The 23,265-nt window shown below is 46.6% G+C and overlaps 1 protein-coding gene and 1 long non-coding RNA gene across 2 annotated transcripts in view; one reads left to right on the top strand and one right to left on the bottom strand.

Moving 5' to 3' along the window:
- Nucleotides 1-5,601: 5,601 nt before the first annotated feature.
- Nucleotides 5,602-23,265, bottom strand: part of usp3 (ubiquitin specific peptidase 3) — a 47,924-nt gene continuing 30,260 nt past the window's right edge. The window contains exons 13-15 of the mRNA XM_052512436.1: nucleotides 20,291-20,523; nucleotides 9,601-9,668; nucleotides 5,602-7,256 (exon numbers count right to left, since the gene is read on the bottom strand). Coding sequence (XP_052368396.1) covers nucleotides 7,082-7,256; nucleotides 9,601-9,668; nucleotides 20,291-20,523 — 476 coding nt within the window. The 3' untranslated portion in view covers nucleotides 5,602-7,081. The remainder of the gene's footprint in view (nucleotides 7,257-9,600; nucleotides 9,669-20,290; nucleotides 20,524-23,265) is intronic.
- LOC127926800 (uncharacterized) lies at nucleotides 19,985-21,249 on the top strand. Its single transcript, XR_008125127.1, has 3 exons — nucleotides 19,985-20,080; nucleotides 20,367-21,018; nucleotides 21,101-21,249. It is a non-coding gene; the product is annotated as an uncharacterized LOC127926800 (long non-coding RNA).

Below are 23,265 nucleotides of genomic sequence, written 5' to 3'. Positions count from 1 at the left end.
GCTATTCTATAAAATACATTTCTACGTAATTAATATTACCTGAATAAGCTAATCATGTAAAATTACATTTACTAGAGAGTCGGGGCACCACAAAATAATAGTTATAGAGCTGTTATCTTCCGAATAAACTCTTAAAGACTTAGTAATATTTTACATCAATAGCAGTCAATATCAATCATCACCTTAATTCAGTCTCATCTGAAAGTTGTACATTCTTGGTTATCTGCACAAACCCTGGCTAACAAGTTGTATCAGCAATACAAAATTGGGTTTAATTATTTATTTACTAAATACCTAACTAATCACACAGAATTACACATAAATCATAACTTGATTACATCATAAAGGAAAGCGTCCTTGGCGGAAGAGACATGACAGCTTGTTACACAAAAGAAAAGGGGCTGGGGTTGAGTGAAGGAGCGGGAAGACTGTGGAACAAAGGGAGAAGCTGTGCTATTGTAAATACAGTATCTTATGCATTCTAAATTACCGCCAATTTCGAAAAGGAAAATGCAATAAATATTTACTCTGAGCTGTGCTTCAGTAGGTTGGTGGTAGATGGAAGGCCGTGTTGCCAAACAGAGTCCTTTGAAGAATGTCTCTGGTGGTCAATTGGATACCTTGTAGTAACGTCGTTGTGTGATAGACGGGATACTCTGTCTGTTCCTTCCTAACCTCCGTTTGCAGCTGCTGTTGCTAACTCAACGGCCAGGAGGTATCACTTCTGTAGTGAATAAGAGTTCAAAGTTCATACCATTCGCAACCAAAGCTCAAGCTGATGTTGGCTTCATTCTGTAGTTATTATCTGAACCATTCTAACGTCGGACAGTCATCCTCACATCCTCGGAACAGGAGGTTATATTGTCGTCAAGGCTTTATATAGGAAGGGAGAGGAGGGTGTGTTTGAAAAGTTATAGCCCATGTCCCTTCACAGGGGCCGGCCACTGATTGAGCAGAGCCCTACATTATGAAAACCCAAATTTCACATTTTAGAAGCTACAATCACATTTCATCCCATCACGAATAATTTAATATTCAAACATTTAAATTGAACAATTCCATGTGAATCTGATAACTCTGATGTGTAGACTTTCCACTGTGTAGACTTTCCACTGTAGAGTTTGTCATCTTATCACTGATGAGAATGTCTCAGATGACAACCGAACTTCATTAAGTACCACCGCATATGTTCAATTGGTCAGATTACCAGAATATAGTTCATTTCCCCCCACCTTCTGACGTTCCCAGAATCTCTATGTTAACCAAGGGGTTTGCAAATGTCACATCAGCAGGGTAGAGAGAGGAAAAAGGGGGGAGGTATTGATGACTCAAACCTACCCCAAGGCCAACGTCATGAAACAGCATATGGAGAGGTTTCATGGAGCCGTGTCTCTGAGAGGCAGAGGAAGTCAAGGTTGGAGTCTGTGAGTAGATGTTGAATTTGATCACTTTTTGGAATGACACTACGAAATGTTGAAGTGCCCCCCTAGTAGTCCCTTGTGCTTAGCTCTTGGGTCCCAGATGACTCCAGAGTGATTGACACATTGAAAAAAGTTCCATTTGTGTTTTCTGACGGCTGGGTTTAGGCCGTTTTGTTTCGTTTTGATTAGGGGCAGTCCGGTAGCGCAATTAACAATCCCTCCCGCCTGCACTGGATGCGGGGAACTCATTAAAACAGCTTGCGTACCAGAAGCAGAGTCAGGGATCGCATATAGCGACTTGGGTATGTTTGAAGAGTCGAAATCTATCCAGGAGTCGGGTGAGTCGAGAGAAACCATGGGACCATAGCACTCACCCACTTCCACAGCGGGCGACGATCAGTGGACGAGGGCATCCACTGCTTTCCACTCCGGTGAGTATCGCTGGCTCAGTGATGTTAGGCCCAGGGTCGAGGCTGGCTCGGTGATGTTAGGCCCAGGGTCGAGGCTGGCTCGGTGATGTTAGGCCCAGGGTCGAGGCTGGCTCGGTGATGTTAGGCCCAGGGTCGAGGCTGGCTCGGTGATGTTAGGCCCAGGGTCGAGGCTGGCTCGGTGATGTTAGGCCCAGGGTCGAGGCTGGCTCGGTGATGTTAGGCCCAGGGTCGAGGCTGGCTCGGTGATGTTAGGCCCAGGGTCGAGGCTGGCTCGGTGATGTTAGGCCCAGGGTCGAGGCTGGCTCGGTGATGTTAGGCCCAGGGTTGAGGCTGGCTCGGTGATGTTAGGCCCAGGGTTGAGGCTGGCTCGGTGATGTTAGGCCCAGGGTTGAGGCTGGCTCGGTGATGTTAGGCCCAGGGTTGAGGCTGGCTCGGTGATGTTAGGCCCAGGGTTGAGGCTGGCTCGGTGATGTTAGGCCCAGGGTTGAGGCTGGCTCTGTGATGTTAGGCCCAGGGTTGAGGCTGGCTCTGTGATGTTAGGCCCAGGAGTGAGTTGCACATCCCCGGAGAGCAGGAGGGTAGTGAACAGGTAGTTAAATAGTTTCCGATACATGTTGGACTTGTGTTTGTTACGCCTAAGCGATTCAGTGGAATAGGGAGCGAGGTAGACTTGGCCATTATTCAGAACATTGTGGTATGCTGTGTATGGTCAGATACCGTGGAACGGATAAACAATGTCTTTGGTGTTGGTATTCTCCGGCAGTAGATTTGTGTCATCCCAGCAAGGACGCAATGAGATTATCAGTAGAGAAGCTACATAACTGACAATCATGGCAAAGTACTGGAGATAAAACAATTGTGCTCTCTAGGGTGCAGGGGGCAGTATTTTAATGTTTGGATGAAAAACGTAGCCAAATGAAACTGCCTATTTCTCAGGCCCAGAATCTAGAATATGCATATAATTCTCAGATTAGGATAGAAAACTCTAAAATGTCCAAAACTGTCAAAATAGTGTCTGAGTATAACAGAACTGATATTTCAGGCAAAAACCTGAGGAAAATCAAACCCGGAAGTGCTGTTTTTCCTGAAAGCCTTTCCTCCATTTAAAGTGATATCAACCAGATTCCTTTTCCTATGGCTTCCACATGGTGTGAACAGTCTAGACATAGTTTCAGGATTTTAATTTTGAAAAATGAGCTGAGAAAGATCACATCGCATCATTGGATGGCTGGGTGCCAACAGAGTGGAGCAGACATTTTCTCTCTCTCTCCTATTGAAGAAGCTACAGTCCGGTTGAAATATTATCGATTATATTTTTGTAAAGACAACCTGAGGATTGATTATAAAAATTAAAAAAATTGACATGTTTCTACGAACTCTACGAACTTTACGGCTCGAGCGTGACCGCTCGAGCCTGTGGATTTCTGATTTCGAGCCAACCAAATTTGGATAGAAAAATAATCTTTATGGAACAAAAGGAACATTTGTGTAACTGGGAGTCTCAGGAGTGCAAAAAATCTGAAAATCATTTAAGGTAAGTGATTCATTTTATTGCTTTTCTGACTTTCGTGATCAATCTACTTTGCTGCTAGCTGTTAGTAATGTTTTGTCTGCTGAGAGAGATGTCCTTACATAAACGCTTGGTATGCATTCGCCGAAAAGTTTTTGAAATCTGGCACGCCAGGTGGATTAACAACAAGCTAAACTGTGTTTTGCTTTGTTGCACTTGTGATTTCATTAAATATTTTTTGTAAATATTTAATTTTTAGTAAATATTTAATTTGAAATTGGCGCTCTGCAATTCAGCGGATGTTGACGAAAATGATGCCGCTAACGGACGGGTGCATCAAGAAGTTAACTCTTTGCTTACTTAGCTGGGGTCGGCGTATGTTTTATATAAAATAACAGCATTTGAATGAGAAGCGGCACTTGCCGCACCACCCTGTCTTCCGTCCGCCATACTCTTCTGTGGGGTGAACAGGCCGTGGCTGGTGGTTGATCTTTTGTCAGTCAGTCTATCCTTGATCTTTTGGTGGTGTAGGTGTCCTGGAGGGCAGGTAGTTTGCCCCCGGTGATGCATTGTGCAGACCTCACCAATCTTCTGATTGGTCAGACGAGCATTGAATAGAACTTAGCACGGGTACTTCCTGTGAGTTTCTGCCTATAGGAAGGGAGGAGCAAAATGAAGTCATGATCTGATTTCTCGAAGGGAGGGCGGGTGAGGGCCTTGTCAGCATCCTGGAAGAGAGAATAGCAGTGGTCGAGTGTTTTTCCAGCACGAATACCAAACACAGCAACAACAAAAAAAAGGACCTTTTATCTTTCAAAGATAATTCATAAAAATCCAAATAACTTCGCAGATCTTCATTGTAAAGGGTTTAAACACTGTTCCCCATGCTTGTTCAATGAATCATAAACAATTAATGAACATGTACCTGTGGAACGGTCGTTAAGACACTAACAGCTTACAGACAGTAGGCAATTAAGGTCACAGTTATGAAAACTTAGGACACTAAAGAGGCCTTTCTACTGACTCTGAAAAACACCAAAATAAAGATCCCCAGGATCCCTGCTCATCTGGGTGAACATGCCTAAGGCATGCTGCAAGGAGGCATAAGGACTGCAGATGTGGCCAGGGCAATAAATTGCAATGTCCGTACTGTGAGACGCCTGAGACAGCGCTACAGGGAGACAGGACGGACAGCTGATCGCCCTCGCAGTGGCAGACAACATGTAACACCTGCACAGGATCAGTACATCTGAACATGACACCGTCGGGACAGGTACTGGATGGCAACAACAACTGCCCGAGTTACACCAGGCTGAGAGAGGTTGGATTGAGGGCTTGTAGGCCTGTTGTAAGGCAGGTCCTCACCAGACATCACCGGCAACAACGTCGCCTATGGGCACAAACCCACCGTCGCTGGACCAGACAGGACTGGCAAAAAGTGCTCTTCACTGACGACTTGTGGTTTTGTCTCACCAGGGTTGATGGTCGGATTTACGTTTATCGTTGAAGGAATGAGCGTTACACCGAGGCCTGTACTCTGGAGAGGGATCGATTTGGAGGTGGAGGATCCGTGGTGGTGGTGTGTCACAGCATCATCGCACTGAAGTCGTCATTGCAGGCAATCTCAATGCTGTGCATTACAGGGAAGACATCCTCCTCCCTCATGTGGTACCCTTCCTGCAGGCTCACCCTGACAATGCCACCAGCCATACTGCTTGTTCTGTGCGTGATTTCCTGCAAGGTGGGAATGTCAGTCTTCTGGCATGGCCAGCGAAGAGCCCGGATCTCAATCCCATTGAGCACTTCTGAGACTTGTTGGATTGGAGGGTGAGGGCTAGGGCCATTTCCGCCAGAAATGTCTGTAACTTTCAGGTGCCTTGGTGGAAGAGTGGGGTAACATCTCACAGCAAGAACTGGCAAATCTAGTGCAGTCCATGAGGAGATGCACTGCAGTACTTAATGCAGCTGGTGGCCACACCAGATACTGTTACTTTTGATTTTGACCCCCACCCCTCCCCCTTTGTTCAGGGACACCTCATTCCATTTCTGTTAGTCATACGCCTGTGGAACTTGTTCAGTTCATGTCCGAGTTGTTGAATCTTGTTGTTCATACAAATATTTACACATGTTAAGTTTTCTGAAAAAATAAACAGTTGACAGAGTGAGAGGACGTTTCTTTCTTGTTTGCCGAGTTTACATTGTGTTGACATGACTTCGGTAAAACAAACACACGATTCCATTGAGCTCCATCGTATTTAATATTGAGGAAGGAAAGTGGTTTTATAGGTTTATATGGAATAATCTAAACATGTGTTGTTCTAACTCTTCAAGGAGGTACGATGATACGACCTGTATATTCCAAAGGTTTGGAAAAAAAACAGATTCCATTGATCTGCATTTTTTTTTCTCTTCTTCATACAGATGACACCATTTCTATAATCTCTTCATCCTATTTAATAAAACATCTAGTCTGAAGTGGCAGACAGACAGACTGAGGAAAAGGAAACAGGAAAATCAAGAGAACATTTTACATAATGTTGACACGTAATAATAATGTTGGTTCTGATCAAGAGGACACTCAGTCACTATATATATATCATTTAAAAATCAAGACATCAGTCAAGTTCTAATGCCTAAAATCACATTTAGTTGAAAATAGAAAACTACCAACTGGCTTAGACAGAGAAGACCAAAAGACTCAAGGAAGAAATATACATCTTTTCTGAACCTTGGTGTCCCCCGCCAGGACAGGGTCACGTCCCCCGCCAGGACAGGGTCACGTCCCCCGCCAGGACAGGGTCACGTCCCCCGCCAGGACAGGGTCACGTCCCCCGCCAGGACGGGTCACGTCCCCCGCCAGGACAGAGTCACGTTCACGGTCATGTTCACCGCCAGGACAGAGTCATGTTCACCGCCAGGACAGATCACCGCCAGGACAGATCACCGCCAGGACAGATCACCGCCAGGACAGATCACCGCCAGGACAGATCACCGCCAGGACAGATCACCGCCAGGACAGATCACCGCCAGGACAGATCACCGCCAGGACAGATCACCGCCAGGACAGATCACCGCCAGGACAGATCACCGCCAGGACAGATCACCGCCAGGACAGATCACCACCAGGACAGATCACCACCAGGACAGATCACCACCAGGACAGATCACCACCAGGACAGATCACCGGGGAGCTACCCCCAGACCGACCGGGGCGCTACCCCCAGACCGACCAGGGCGCTACATGGAGAATAGGTTGCCATTTTGAGACCCATTTTTTTCCTCTTTCATACAGAACTCAAATATCAAGCAGCAATTTGGTTGTGTGCTTTAAGGACGTGATTCAGGCTGAGAGGAAAAGGTCTTGTCCTGGTGATGAGGTAGGTCTGGGGTGGGGAGCGGTCCGAAGTCAGTCTGGGGTGGGGAGCGGTCCGAAGTCAGTCTGGGGCGGGGAGCGGTCCGAAGTCAGTCTGGGGCGGGGAGCGGTCCGAAGTCAGTCTGGGGCGGGGAGCGGTCCGAAGTCAGTCTGGGGTGGGGAGCGGTCCGAAGTCAGTCTGGGGTGGGGAGCGGTCCGAAGTCAGTCTAGGGTCGGGAGCGGTCCGAAGTCAGTCTAGGGTCGGGAGCGGTCCGAAGTCAGTCTAGGGTCGGGAGCGGTCCGAAGTCAGTCTGGGGTGGGAAGCGGTCCGCCGCCAGTCTGGGGTCAGGAACAGTCTGAAGTCAGGTTAACGCCTGGTGTCAGTCTCAGATGTAGTTTTGTCCGATCTCTCTGTGTAGAAAAGAATGTAAGCCTTGGCTTTAACCACCGTCTCCTCCTCAGTCAGAGTCACTGTGCTGTCGTTGAAGTGGTACCAGCGATCCTCCCGTTTTCCGTACGCTGTGTAATGGCCCGATCCAACCCTGCCAACACAATTAAAACAGATTAAAAGATACTGAATGGAAGAAAACAGAGTGAAACAGGGTCAGACCAACTAGTAATGGAGGGGGGTTTGCTGAAGTTACATATCAGCATACACATCTTCTCTGCATATACACTGCTCAAAAAAATAAAGGGAACACTAAAATAACACATCCTAGATCTGAATGAATGAAATATTCTTCTTAAATACTTCTCTTTACATAGTAGAATGTGCCCACAACAAAATAACACAAATTATCAATGGAAATCAAATTTATCAACCCGTGGAGGTCTGGATTTGGAGTCACACTCAAAATTAAAGTGGAAAACCACACTACAGGCTGATCCAACTTTGATGTAATGTCCTTAAAACAAGTCAAAATGAGGCTCAGTAGTGTGTGGCCTCCACGTGCCTGTATGAACTCCCTACAACGCCTGGGCATGCTCCTGATGAGGTGGCGGATGGTCTCCTGAGGGATCTCCTCCCAGACCTGGACTAAAGCATCCACCAACTCCTGGACAGTCTGTGGTGCAACGTGGCGTTGGTGGATGGAGAGAGACATGATGTCCCAGATGTGCTCAATTGGATTCAGTCGGGCCAGTCCATAGCATAAATGAGGATCTCAGTACCTAATGGCAGTCAGGCTACCTCTGGCGAGCACACGGAGGGCTGTGCGGCCCCCCCACAGCTCGCATTGATGTTCCATCCTGAATGAGCTGCACTACCTGAGCCACTTGTGTGGGTTTGTAGACTCCGTCTCATGCTACCACTAGAGTGAAAGCACTGCCAGCATTCAAAAGTGACCAAAACATCAGCCAGGAAGCATAGGAACTGAGAAGTGGTCTGTAGTCACCACCTGCAGAACCACTCCTTTATTGGGGGTGTCTTGCTAATTGCCTATAATTTCCACCTGTTGTCTATTCCATTTGCACAAAAGCATGTGAAATGTATTGTCAATCAGTGTTGCTTCCTAAGTGGACAGTTTGATTCCACAGAAGTGTGATTGACTTGGAGTTACATTGTGTTGTTTAAGTGTTCCCTTTATTATTTTTTTTGAGCAGTGTATATAGTATCGACAATATTGCAATATTATTTTTCCGCTAGTTGGCTGTACCTGCACCAAAACGCCAGTATTTTCTTTAAAGCTTGTTCTCCATCTTTAAAAAAAAAAAATAAAAATAGGGAGCAAATTTGTTTACAGCACTTCCATAACTAACCGAAACTCTCAGTGCTCTCTTGTCCCTCTGCAGTAGATGTTTACAGGACTTCCATAACTAACCGAAACTCTCAGTGCTCTCTTGTCCCTCTGCAGTAGATGTTTACAGGACTTCCATAACTAACAGAAACTCTCAGTGCTCTCTTGTCCCTCTGCAGTAGATGTTTACAGGACTTCCATAACTAACCGAAACTCTCAGTGCTCTCTTGTCCCTCTGCAGTAGATGTTTACAGGACTTCCATAACTAACAGAAACTCTCAGTGCTCTCTTGTCCCTCTGCAGTAGATGTTTACAGGACTTCCATAACTAACAGAAACTCTGTGCTCTCTTGTCCCTCTGCAGTAGATGTTTACAGGACTTCCATAACTAACCGAAACTCTCAGTGCTCTCTTGTCCCTCTGCAGTAGATGTTTACAGGACTTCCATAACTAACCGAAACTCTCAGTGCTCTCTTGTCCCTCTGCAGTAGATGTTTACAGGACTTCCATAACTAACCGAAACTCTCAGTGCTCTCTTGTCCCTCTGCAGTAGATGTTTACAGCACTTCCATAACTAACCGAAACTCTCAGTGCTCTCTTGTCCCTCTGCAGTAGATGTTTACAGGACTTCCATAACTAACCGAAACTCTCAGTGCTCTCTTGTCCCTCTGCAGTAGATGTTTACAGGACTTCCATAACTAACAGAAACTCTCAGTGCTCTCTTGTCCCTCTGCAGTAGATCTATGGTGAGCAAATAGTTTGGGACATCGAATCACAATACGTATCGGCATCTTAGTATCGTGGGGTCAATTCTCAACCCTACGCTGTAACTTAAGCAAAGCGAATGCTTATTTTCTGTTCTCGAAACGTTTTGCCCCAATGAACATGACCCTGCTGGCTGCCTTTATGCAATGATCAGCTATTAAATGGGGACACGTTCAGTTGGCTCATCAGGCAGGAACACCACCAACTGAGGGAACTACAGAGTGGTGTACTTGGAAAACATCTTGCAACATTGGCTGCGTTTACACAGGCAGGAAAAAGATCTGATGTGATTGGTCAAAATACCAATTAGTGGAAAAAAAAAATCTGAATTAGGCTGCCTGTGTAAACAGCCATTGTAACCCAGTTGAGAGAGCATCAGTACTCACCCTGACCCATGATGCACCACCACAGCTACCAGGTCATACAGCCACCGGTCAGGCAACGCCTCCTCCGGCTGCTCAAACACAACAAAACAGAACATTTCTCATCTGAAGCCTTCAGCCTTTGACATGAAGATTTTTGAGGCTAATTTCACAGACATTAAATCACATCCAATGGAGATTCCTAGTGTTTGGATTATCACCTCATGTCCACTCCTCAGAGATGATATGTAGGGTCAGGTCTCAGTAAGTACCAGTCCACAGGGTCAGGTCTCAGTAAGTACCAGTCCACAAAGAGGAGTTGAACTCTACATAGGGTCAGGTCTCAGTAAGTACCAGTCCATAGGGTCAGGTCTCAGTAAGTACCAATACATAGGGTCAGGTCTCAGTAAGTACCAGTCCATAGGGTCAGGTCTCAGTAAGTACCAGTCCATAGGGTCAGGTCTCAGTAAGTACCAGTCCATAGGGTCAGGTCTCAGTAAGTACCAGTCCATAGGGTCAGGTCTCAGTAAGTACCAGTCCATAGGGTCAGGTCTCAGTAAGTACCAGTCCATAGGGTCAGGTCTCAGTAAGTACCAGTCCATAGGGTCAGGTCTCAGTAAGTCCCAGTCCATAGGGTCAGGTCTCAGTAAGTACCAGTCCATAGGGTCAGGTCTCAGTAAGTACCAGTCCATAGGGTCAGGTCTCAGTAAGTACCAGTCCATAGGGTCAGGTCTCAGTAAGTACCAGTCCGTAGGGTCAGGTCTCAGTAAGTACCAGTCCGTAGGGTCAGGTCTCAGTAAGTACCAGTCCATAGGGTCAGGTCTCAGTAAGTACCAGTCCATAGGGTCAGGTCTCAGTAAGTACCCGTCCGTAGGGTCAGGTCTCAGTAAGTACCAGTCCGTAGGGTCAGGTCTCAGTAAGTACCAGTCCGTAGGGTCAGGTCTCAGTAAGTACCAGTCCGTAGGGTCAGGTCTCAGTAAGTACCAGTCCGTAGGGTCAGGTCTCAGTAAGTACCAGTCCTTAGGGTCAGGTCTCAGTAAGTACCAGTCCATAGGGTCAGGTCTCAGTAAGTACCAGTCCATAGGGTCAGGTCTCAGTAAGTACCAGTCCATAGGGTCAGGTCTCAGTAAGTACCAGTCCATAGGGTCAGGTCTCAGTAAGTACCAGTCCATAGGGTCAGGTCTCAGTAAGTACCAGTCCATAGGGTCAGGTCTCAGTAAGTCCCAGTCCATAGGGTCAGGTCTCAGTAAGTCCCAGTCCATAGGGTCAGGTCTCAGTAAGTACCAGTCCATAGGGTCAGGTCTCAGCTCTAGTAAGTACCAGTCCATAGGGTCAGGTCTCAGCTCTAGTAAGTACCAGTCCATAGGGTCAGGTCTCAGTAAAGTACCAGTCCATAGGGTCAGGTCTCAGTAAGTACCAGTCCATAGGGTCAGGTCTCAGTAAGTACCAGTCCATAGGGTCAGGTCTCAGTCCATAGGGTCAGGTCTCAGTAAGTACCAGTCCATAGGGTCAGGTCTCAGTAAGTACCCGTCCGTAGGGTCAGGTCTCAGTAAGTACCAGTCCGTAGGGTCAGGTCTCAGTAAGTACCAGTCCGTAGGGTCAGGTCTCAGTAAGTACCAGTCCGTAGGGTCAGGTCTCAGTAAGTACCAGTCCGTAGGGTCAGGTCTCAGTAAGTACCAGTCCATAGGGTCAGGTCTCAGTAAGTACCAGTCCATAGGGTCAGGTCTCAGTAAGTACCAGTCCATAGGGTCAGGTCTCAGTAAGTACCAGTCCATAGGGTCAGGTCTCAGTAAGTACCAGTCCATAGGGTCAGGTCTCAGCTCTAGTAAGTACCAGTCCATAGGGTCAGGTCTCAGCTCTAGTAAGTACCAGTCCATAGGGTCAGGTCTCAGTAAGTACCAGTCCATAGGGTCAGGTCTCAGTAAGTACCAGTCCATAGGGTCAGGTCTCAGTAAGTACCAGTCCATAGGGTCAGGTCTCAGTAAGTACCAGTCCATAGGGTCAGGTCTCAGTAAGTACCAGTCCATATGGTCAGGTCTCAGTCCATAGGGTCAGGTCTCAGTAAGTCCCAGTCCATAGGGTCAGGTCTCAGTAAGTCCCAGTCCATAGGGTCAGGTCTCAGTAAGTACCAGTCCATAGGGTCAGGTCTCAGCTCTAGTAAGTACCAGTCCATAGGGTCAGGTCTCAGCTCTAGTAAGTACCAGTCCATAGGGTCAGGTCTCAGCTCTAGTAAGTACCAGTCCATAGGGTCAGGTCTCAGCTCTAGTAAGTACCAGTCCATAGGGTCAGGTCTCAGCTCTAGTAAGTACCAGTCCATAGGGTCAGGTCTCAGTAAGTACCAGTCCATAGGGTCAGGTCTCAGTAAGTACCAGTCCATAGGGTCAGGTCTCAGTAAGTACCAGTCCATAGGGTCAGGTCTCAGTAAGTCCCAGTCCATAGGGTCAGGTCTCAGTAAGTACCAGTCCATAGGGTCAGGTCTCAGTAAGTACCAGTCCATAGGGTCAGGTCTGAGTAAGTACCAGTCCATAGGGTCAGGTCTCAGTAAGTACCAGTCCATAGGGTCAGGTCTCAGTAAGTACCAGTCCATAGGGTCAGGTCTCAGCTCTAGTAAGTACCAGTCCATAGGGTCAGGTCTCAGTAAGTACCAGTCCATAGGGTCAGGTCTCAGTAAGTACCAGTCCATAGGGTCAGGTCTCAGTAAGTACCAGTCCATAGGGTCAGGTCTCAGTAAGTACCAGTCCATAGGGTCAGGTCTCAGTAAGTACCAGTCCATAGGGTCAGGTCTCAGTAAGTACCAGTCCATAGGGTCAGGTCTCAGTAAGTACCAGTCCATAGGGTCAGGTCTCAGTAAGTACCAGTCCATAGGGTCAGGTCTCAGTAAGTACCAGTCCATAGGGTCAGGTCTCAGTAAGTACCAGTCCATAGGGTCAGGTCTCAGCTCTAGTAAGTACCAGTCCATAGGGTCAGGTCTCAGTAAGTACCAGTCCATAGGGTCAGGTCTCAGTAAGTACCAGTCCATAGGGTCAGGTCTCAGTAAGTACCAGTCCATAGGGTCAGGTCTCAGTAAGTACCAGTCCGTAGGGTCAGGTCTCAGTAAGTACCAGTCCGTAGGGTCAGGTCTCAGTAAGTACCAGTCCATAGGGTCAGGTCTCAGTAAGTACCAGTCCGTAGGGTCAGGTCTCAGTAAGTACCAGTCCGTAGGGTCAGGTCTCAGTAAGTACCAGTCCATAGGGTCAGGTCTCAGTAAGTACCAGTCCATAGGGTCAGGTCTCAGTTACCAGTCCAAGTACCAGTCCATAGGGTCAGGTCTCAGCTCTAGTAAGTACCAGTCCATAGGGTCAGGTCTCAGTAAGTACCAGTCCATAGGGTCAGGTCTCAGTAAGTACCAGTCCATAGGGTCAGGTCTCAGTAAGTACCAGTCCATAGGGTCAGGTCTCAGTAAGTACCAGTCCATAGGGTCAGGTCTCAGCTCTAGTAAGTACCAGTCCATAGGGTCAGGTCTCAGCTCTAGTAAGTACCAGTCCATAGGGTCAGGTCTCAGTAAGTACCAGTCCATAGGGTCAGGTCTCAGTAAGTACCAGTCCATAGGGTCAGGTCTCAGTAAGTACCAGTCCATAGGGTCAGGTCTCAGTAAGTACCAGTCCATAGGGTCAGGTCTCAGTAAGTACCAGTCCATAGGGTCAGGTCTCAGTAAGTACCAGTCCATAGGGTCAGGTCTCAGTAAGTACCAGTCCATAGGGTCAGGTCTCAGTAAGTACCAGTCCATAGGGTCAGGTCTCAGTAAGTACCAGTCCATAGGGTCAGGTCTCAGTAAGTACCAGTCCATAGGGTCAGGTCTCAGTCCAGTCCAGGGTCAGGTCTCAGTAAGTACCAGTCCATAGGGTCAGGTCTCAGTAAGTACCAGTCCATAGGGTCAGGTCTCAGTAAGTACCAGTCCATAGGGTCAGGTCTCAGTAAATACCAGTCCATAGGGTCAGGTCTCAGTTCTAGTAAGTACCAGTCCATAGGGTCAGGTCTCAGTTCTAGTAAGTACCAGTCCATAGGGTCAGGTCTCAGTAAGTACCAGTCCATAGGGTCAGGTCTCAGTAAGTACCAGTCCATAGGGTCAGGTCTCAGTAAGTACCAGTCCATAGGGTCAGGTCTCAGTAAGTACCAGTCCGTAGGGTCAGGTCTCAGTAAGTACCAGTCCGCAGGGTCAGGTCTCAGTAAGTACCAGTCCATAGGGTCAGGTCTCAGTAAGTACCAGTCCATAGGGTCAGGTCTCAGTCCATAGGGTCAGGTCTCAGTAAGTACCAGTCCATAGGGTCAGGTCTCAGTAAGTACCAGTCCATAGGGTCAGGTCTCAGTAAATACCAGTCCATAGGGTCAGGTCTCAGTAAATACCAGTCCATAGGGTCAGGTCTCAGTTCTAGTAAGTACCAGTCCATAGGGTCAGGTCTCAGTTCTAGTAAGTACCAGTCCATAGGGTCAGGTCTCAGTAAGTACCAGTCCATAGGGTCAGGTCTCAGTAAGTACCAGTCCATAGGGTCAGGTCTCAGTAAGTACCAGTCCATAGGGTCAGGTCTCAGTAAGTACCAGTCCATAGGGTCAGGTCTCAGTAAGTACCAGTCCATAGGGTCAGGTCTCAGTAAGTACCAGTCCGTAGGGTCAGGTCTCAGTAAGTACCAGTCCGTAGGGTCAGATCTCAGTAAGTACCAGTCCATAGGGTCAGGTCTCAGTAAGTACCAGTCCATAGGGTCAGGTCTCAGTAAGTACCAGTCCATAGGGTCAGGTCTCAGTAAGTACCAGTCCATAGGGTCAGGTCTCAGTTCTAGTAAGTACCAGTCCATAGGGTCAGGTCTCAGTTCTAGTAAGTACCAGTCCATAGGGTCAGGTAATATAATAAATAATAATATAATAATATATATGCCATTTAGCAGTCCACGCTTTTATCCAAAGCGACTTACAGTCATGGGTGTGCATACATTCTACGTATGGGTGGTCCCGGGATCCAGTCCAACCCACTACCCCATGGCGTTACAAGCGCCATGCTCTACCAACTGAGCTACAGAAGGACCACAGGTCTCAGTTCTAGTAAGTACCAGTCCATAGGGTCAGGTCTCAGTAAGTACCAGTCCATAGGGTCAGGTCTCAGTAAGTACCAGTCCATAGGGTCAGGTCTCAGTAAGTACCAGTCCATAGGGTCAGGTCTCAGTAAGTACCAGTCCATAGGGTCAGGTCTCAGTAAGTACCAGTCCATAGGGTCAGGTCTCAGTAAGTACCAGTCCATAGGGTCAGGTCTCAGTAAGTACTAGTCCGTAGGGTCAGATCTCAGTAAGTACCAGTCCATAGGGTCAGGTCTCAGTAAGTACCAGTCCATAGGGTCAGGTCTCAGTAAGTACCAGTCCATAGGGTCAGGTCTCAGTAAGTACCAGTCCATAGGGTCAGGTCTCAGTAAGTACCAGTCCATAGGGTCAGGTCTCAGTAAGTACCAGTCCATAGGGTCAGGTCTCAGTAAGTACCAGTCCATAGGGTCAGGTCTCAGTAAGTACCAGTCCATAGGGTCAGGTCTCAGTAAGTACCAGTCCATAGGGTCAGGTCTCAGTAAGTACCAGTCCATAGGGTCAGGTCTCAGTAAGTACCAGTCCATAGGGTCAGGTCTCAGTAAGTACCAGTCCATAGGGTCAGGTCTCAGTAAGTACCAGTCCATAGGGTCAGGTCTCAGTAAGTACCAGTCCATAGGGTCAGGTCTCAGTAAGTACCGCTACGTAGGGTCAGGTCTCAGTAAGTACCAGTCCGTAGGGTCAGGTCTCAGTAAGTACCAGTCCGTAGGGTCAGGTCTCAGTAAGTACCAGTCCATAGGGTCAGGTCTCAGTAAGTACCAGTCCATAGGGTCAGGTCTCAGTAAGTACCAGTCCATAGGGTCAGGTCTCAGTAAGTACCAGTCCATAGGGTCAGGTCTCAGTAAGTACCAGTCCATAGGGTCAGGTCTCAGTAAGTACCAGTCCATAGGGTCAGGTCTCAGTAAGTACCAGTCCATAGGGTCAGGTCTCAGTAAGTACCAGTCCGTAGGGTCAGATCTCAGTAAGTACCAGTCCATAGGGTCAGGTCTCAGTAAGTACCAGTCCATAGGGTCAGGTCTCAGTAAGTACCAGTCCATAGGGTCAGGTCTCAGTAAGTACCAGTCCATAGGGTCAGGTCTCAGTAAGTACCAGTCCATAGGGTCAGGTCTCAGTTCTCAGTAAGTACCAGTCCATAGGGTCAGGTCTCAGTTCTAGTAAGTACCAGTCCATAGGGTCAGGTCTCAGTAAGTACCAGTCCACCAGTCCATAGGGTCAGGTCTCAGTAAGTACCAGTCCATAGGGTCAGGTCTCAGTAAGTACCAGTCCATAGGGTCAGGTCTCAGTAAGTACCAGTCCATAGGGTCAGGTCTCCAGTAAGTACCAGTCCATAGGGTCAGGTCTCAGTAAGTACCAGTCCATAGGGTCAGGTCTCAGTAAGTACCAGTCCATAGGGTCAGGTCTCAGTAAGTACCAGTCCATAGGGTCAGGTCTCAGTAAGTACCAGTCCATAGGGTCAGGTCTCAGTAAGTACCAGTCCATAGGGTCAGGTCTCAGTAAGTACCAGTCCATAGGGTCAGGTCTCAGTAAGTACCAGTCCGTAGGGTCAGGTCTCAGTAAGTACCAGTCCGTAGGGTCAGGTCTCAGTAAGTACCAGTCCGTAGGGTCAGGTCTCAGTAAGTACCAGTCCGTAGGGTCATGTCTCTCAAGTAAGTACCAGTCCATAGGGTCAGGTCTCAGTAAGTACCAGTCCATAGGGTCAGGTCTCAGTAAGTACCAGTCCATAGGGTCAGGTCTCAGTAAGTACCAGTCCATAGGGTCAGGTCTCAGTAAGTACCAGTCCATAGGGTCAGGTCTCAGTAAGTACCAGTCCATAGGGTCAGGTCTCAGTAAGTACCAGTCCATAGGGTCAGGTCTCAGTAAGTACCAGTCCATAGGGTCAGGTCTCAGTAAGTACCAGTCCATAGGGTCAGGTCTCAGTAAGTACCAGTCCATAGGGTCAGGTCTCAGTAAGTACCAGTCCATAGGGTCAGGTCTCAGTAAGTACCAGTCCATAGGGTCAGGTCTCAGTAAGTACCGATATGTAGGGTCAGGTCTCAGTAAGTACCAGTCCATAGGGTCAGGTCTCAGTAAGTACCAGTCCGTAGGGTCAGGTCTCAGTAAGTACCAGTCCGTAGGGTCAGGTCTCAGTAAGTACCAGTCCATAGGGTCAGGTCTCAGTAAGTACCAGTCCATAGGGTCAGGTCTCAGTAAGTACCAGTCCATAGGGTCAGGTCTCAGTAAGTACCAGTCCATAGGGTCAGGTCTCAGTAAGTACCAGTCCATAGGGTCAGGTCTCAGTAAGTACCAGTCCATAGGGTCAGGTCTCAGTAAGTACCAGTCCATAGGGTCAGGTCTCAGTAAGTACCAGTCCATAGGGTCAGGTCTCAGTAAGTACCAGTCCATAGGGTCAGGTCTCAGTAAGTACCAGTCCATAGGGTCAGGTCTCAGTAAGTACCAGTCCATAGGGTCAGGTCTCCAGTTCTAGTAAGTACCAGTCCATAGGGTCAGGTCTCAGTAAGTACCAGTCCATAGGGTCAGGTCTCCAGTCCAGGGTACCAGTCCATCCAGGGTCAGGTCTCAGTAAGTACCAGTCCATAGGGTCAGGTCTCAGTAAATACCAGTCCATAGGGTCAGGTCTCAGTAAGTACCAGTCCATAGGGTCAGGTCTCAGTAAGTACCAGTCCATAGGGTCAGGTCTCAGTAAGTACCAGTCCATAGGGTCAGGTCTCAGTAAATACCAGTCCATAGGGTCAGGTCTCAGTAAATACCAGTCCATAGGGTCAGGTCTCAGTAAATACCAGTCCATAGGGTCAGGTCTCAGTAAATACCAGTCCATAGGGTCAGGTCTCAGTAAATACCAGTCCATAGGGTCAGGTCTCAGTAAGTACCAGTCCATAGGGTCAGGTCTCAGTAAGTACCAGTCCATAGGGTCAGGTCTCAGTAAGTACCAGTCCATAGGGTCAGGTCTCAGTAAGTACCAGTCCATATGGTCAGGTCTCAGTAAGTACCAGTCCATAGGGTCAGGTCTCAGTAAGTACCAGTCCATAGGGTCAGGTCTCAGTAAGTACCAGTCCATAGGGTCAGGTCTCAGTAAGTACCAGTCCATAGGGTCAGGTCTCAGTAAGTACCAGTCCATAGGGTCAGGTCTCAGTAAGTACCAGTCCATAGGGTCAGGTCTCAGCTCTAGTAAGTACCAGTCCATAGGGTCAGGTCTCAGTAAGTACCAGTCCATAGGGTCAGGTCTCAGTAAGTACCAGTCCATAGGGTCAGGTCTCAGTAAGTACCAGTCCATAGGGTCAGGTCTCACCTCTAGTAAGTACCAGTCCATAGGGTCAGGGGTTTAGGGTTTAAGGCTTTGCCAGCAGCAAACCTGCATCCTGCTGCGTCCCAAGAAGAGGGAAACAGGCCCGTCTCTCTGTGCTGCTTAAAGAACTGATTTGACCATGGAAAGATGACTCTCACGAACACGTTCTCTGTTTTGCTAAAAGACTCAGGGGACTCGTCTGAAGTCCATAACGCTGATAACTTCTGGTCTGTAGCGTCCGACTAACATGACCCTAATATGACCCTAATATGACCCCCTTGCGGAAAGATGACTCTTGAACACCGTGTACACCATTCTTTTCTACAACAAGTGTCACGGGTCTCGTCTGAGGGGAAAAAGGTCAACCGTTTTTTATTTTTTAAATGAATGGAAGTATGAAGGTAGTTTGTGCCCAAAAAAAAGTGGTGAAATGTACAGTCGAAAAGAATGACACAAATATACATTTTCACAAAGTCTGCTGCCTCAGTTTGTATGATGGCAATCAGCATATACTCCAGAATGTTATGAAGTGATCAGATGAAATGCAAATAATTGCGAAGTCCCTCTTTGCCATGCAAATGAACTGAATCCCCCAAAAAACATTTCCACTGCATTTCAGCCCTGCCACAAAAGGACCAGCTGACATGTCAGTGATTCTCTCGTTAACACAGGTGTGAGTTGACGAAGACAAGGACAAGGCTGGAGATCACTCCGTCATGCTGATTGAGTTCGAATAACAGACTGGAAGCGTCGAAAAGAGGGAGGTGCTTGGAATCATTGTTCTTCCTCTGTCAACCATGGTTACCTGCCCCACCACTACAGAGCTTGCACAGGAATGGCAGCAGGCAGGTGTGAGTGCATCTGCACGCACAGTGAGGCGAAGACTTTTGGAGGATGGCCTGGTGTCAAGAAGGGCAGCAAAGAAGCCAATTCTCTCCAGGAAAAACATCAGAGGAAAAACATCAGGGACAGACTGATATTCTGCAAAAGGTACAGGGATTGGACTGCTGAGGACTGGGGTAAAGTAATTATCTGTTGAATCCCCTTTCTGATTGTTTGGGTCATCTGGAAAAAAGCTTATCCGGAGAAGACAAGGTGAGCGCTACCATCAGTCCTGTGTCACGCCAACAGTAAAGCATCCTGAGACCATTCATGTGTGGGGTTGCTTCTCAGCCAAGGGAGTGGTCTCACTCACAATGTTGCCTAAAAACACACCCATGAATAAAGAGAGGTACCAACACATCCTCCGAGAGCAACTTCTCCCAACCATCCAGGAACAGTTTGGTGATGAACAATGCCTTTTCCAGCATGATGGAGCACCTTGCCATAAGGCAAAAGTGATAACTAAGTGGCTCGGGGAACAAAACATCGATATTTTGGGTCCATGGCCAGGAAACTCCCCAGACCTTAATCCCATTGAGAACTTGTGGTCAATCCTCAAGAGGCGGGTGGACAAACAAAAACCCACAAATTCTGACAAACTCCAAGCATTGATTCTGCAAGAATGGGCTGCCATCAGTCAGGATGTGGCCCAGAAGTTAATTGACAGCATGACAGGGCAAATTGCAGAGGTCTTGAAAAAGGGTCAACACTGAAAATAGACACTTTGCATCAACTTCATGTAATCGTCAATAAAAGCCCTTGACAGTTATGAAATGCTTGTAATTATACTTCAGTATTCAATAGTAACATCTGACAAAATTATCTAAAGACACTGAAGCAGCAAACTTTGTGGAAATTAATGTGTCATTCTCAAAACTTTTTTTTTTCTTCTCCAAGAAATAAAAAATAAACATTTCCTGAGCTTTCTACTTCCCTCCTAGATAGACACTTCAAAACTTAAAAAAAAACACTGAGCTTTCTATCCATCTCGTAGATAGACACTTCAAATCCGCAGGATTAATTATCGTTGATTATTGTACAGATACCTTAAGGGGTTCTAAAACTCTAAATAAAAATAGTCCTTAGACCATTTTAAAATATGCATATGTTGACTTATTAACCCCCCCCCCCCTCCCCTGAGGTTTAAGGGTTAGTGCTCACCTGTAGTAGATACCCCCTCATGTCCAGACCTCGTAGAGGGAACTCGACGTAGGTGGTTACTTTGTTCCTCAGGTAGGTTTAAGGGTTAGTGCTCACCTGTAGTAGATACCCTCTCATGTCCAGACCTCGTAGAGGGAACTCGACGTAGGTGGTTACTTTGTTCCTCAGGTAGGTTTAAGAGTTAGTGCTCACCTGTAGTAAATACCCCCTCATGTCCAGACCTCGTAGGGAACTCAACGTAGGTGGTTACTTTGTTCCTCAGGTAGGTTTAAGGGTTAGTGCTCACCTGTAGTAAATACCCCCTCATGTCCAGGCCTCGTAGAGGGAACTCGACGTAGGTGGTTACTTTGTTCCTCAGGTAGGATGTCCAGTGGAATCTCTTCAGGTGCAGACACAACACCTTGGGCAGCTTCTGGACCCAGAACTTCTTGGTCGATTTCTGTCTCTTCTTACACCTGTGGCACATATAGAGCTCTGCCTGGTCTAGTTCCTCCAGGTCAGTGAAGCTACACAGGCAGTCTGAAGAAGAGCAGGGACAGAGAGATGTCGTGGATTACACTAAACCAGAAAGGATTTAAACCTGAAATGGCTTGAGTCAATAAGTATTCAACCCCTTTGTTACGGAAAGCCATAAGTTCAATAAGTTAAATATAATAAGTAAGTAAAGTAAGTAAATGTAAAACATTTGCTTAACAAGTTAGGTAATAAGTTGCATGGACTCACTCTGTGGGCAAGTAGTGTTGCCCACAGAGTGTTTAACATGAATGACTACCTCATCTCTGTACCCCACACATACAGATAACGGTAAGGTCCCTCATCTCTGTACCCCACACATACAGATAATGGTAAGGTCCCTCATCTCTGTACCCCACACATACAGATAATGGTAAGGTCCCTCATCTCTGTACCCCACACATACAGATAATGGTAAGGTCCCTCATCTCTGTACCCCACACATACAGATAATGGTAAGGTCCCTCATCTCTGTACCCCACACATACAGATAACGGTAAGGTCCCTCATCTCTGTACCCCACACATACAGATAATGGTAAGGTCCCTCATCTCTGTACCCCACACATACAGATAATGGTAAGGTCCCTTAGTCGAGCAGTGAATTTCAAAACACAGATTGAACGACAGACACCTATTGGTAGATAGGTTAAAAAAAAAAACACTTTGAAAATATCTCCCCGGAGAGGAAGGAACCCAGTCAGGGATTTCACCATGAGGCCAATGGTGACTTTAAAACAGTAACAGAGTTTAATGGCTGTGATAGAAAAAAAACAGTATGGATTAACTACATTGTATTTACTCCACAATACAAACCTAAATTACAGAGTGAAAAGAAGGAAGCCTGTTCAGAATAAAAATAGTACAAAACATGCATCCTGTTTGCATTAAGGCACTAAAGGGTCAGGTCTCAGTAACAAAACATGCATCCTGTTTGCATTAAGGCACTAAAGTAAAACTGGGGCCAAAAATCTAACTTTATGTATTGAATACAAAGTGTTATGTTTGGGACAAAGCCAACAACATCACTGAGTACCACTTCATATTTTTAAAGCATGGTGGTGGCTGCATCATGTTATGGGTATGCTTGTCATCATTAAAGACTAGGGTGTTTTTTAGGATAAAAATAAAATACAGCTATAAGCACAGGCAAAATCCTAGAGTAAAACCTGGTTCAGTCTGCTCTCCACCAAACACCGGGAGACACATTCACCTTTCAGCAGGACAATAACCTAAAACACAAGGCCAAATATACACTGGAGTTGCTAAACAAGAAAACATTTAATGTTCCAAAGTGGCCTAGTTGCAGTTCTGAATTAAAACCAGCAATACTTGAAAATGGCTGTCTAGCAATGATCAACAACCAACTTGACAGAGCTTGAATTCTTTAAATAATAATGTGCAAATATTGTACAATCCAGGTGTGCAAAGCTCTTACGGACTTACCCAGAAAGACTGAGGGATATGAATACATTCTGAAAGAAATTTAGCCGCTACATACAAACACCATACTAGGAGCTATATGTAGTGAATATATATATAGTTGAAGTCAGAAGTTTACATACACTTCAGTTGGAGTCATTAAAACTCATTTTTCAACCACTCCACAAATTTCTTGTTAACAAACTATAGTTTCTGCAAGTCGGTTAGGACATTATTTTGTGCATGACAAGTAATTTTTCCAACAATTGTTTAGACAGATTATTTCACATAATTTACTGTATCACAATTCCAGTGGGTCAGAAGTTTACATACACTAAGTTGACTGTGCCTTTAAACAGCTTGGAAAATTCCAGAAAATTATGTCATGACTTTAGAAGCTTCTGATAGGCTAATTGACATCATTTGAGTCAATTGGAGGTGTACCTGTGGAGTATTTCAAGGCCTACCTTCAAACTCAGTGCCTCTTTGCTTGACATCATGGGAAAATCAAAAGAAATCAGCCAAGACCTAAACATTTTTTGTAGACCTCCACAAGTCTGGTTCATCCTTGGGAGCAATTTCCAAACACCTGAAGGTACCACGTTCATCTGTACAAACAATAGTACTCAAGTATAAACACCATGGGACCACGCAGCCGTCATACCGCTCAGGAAGGAGACGCGTTCTGTCTCCTAGAGATGAACGTACTTTGGTGCGAAAAGTACAAATCAATCCCAGAACAATAGCAAAGGACCTTGTGAAGATGCTGGAGGAAACAGGTACAAAATAATCTATATCCACAGTAAAACGAGTCCTATATCGACATAACCTGAAAGGCCGCTCAGCAAGGAAGAAGCCACTGCTCCAAAACCACCATAAAAAATCCAGACTAGGGTTTGCAACTGCACATGGGGACAAAGATCGTACTTTTGAGGAATGTCTGGTCTGATGAAACAAAAATACAACTGTTTGGCCATAATGACCATTATGTTTGCAGGAAAAGGGGGAGGCTTGCAAGCCGAAGAACACCATCCCAACCGTGAAGCACAGGTGTGGCGGCATCATGTTGTGGGGATGCTTTGCTGCAGGAGGGACTGGTGCACTTCACAAAATAGATGGCATCATAAGGAGGGAAAATGATGTGGATATATTAAAGCAACATCTCAAGACATCAGTCAGGAAGTTAAAGCTTGGTCGCAAATGGGTCTTCCAAATGGACAATGACCCCAAGCATACTTCCAAAGTTGTTGCAAAATGGCTTAAGAACAACAAAGTCAAGGTATTGGAGTGGCCATCACAAAGCCCTGACCTCAATCTTATACAAAAT

This window comes from Oncorhynchus keta, unplaced genomic scaffold, assembly GCF_023373465.1.
Source record: "Oncorhynchus keta strain PuntledgeMale-10-30-2019 unplaced genomic scaffold, Oket_V2 Un_contig_833_pilon_pilon, whole genome shotgun sequence".
Classification (NCBI taxonomy): Eukaryota; Metazoa; Chordata; class Actinopteri; order Salmoniformes; family Salmonidae; genus Oncorhynchus; species Oncorhynchus keta.
This window is presented reverse-complemented; position numbering and strand designations above follow the sequence as displayed.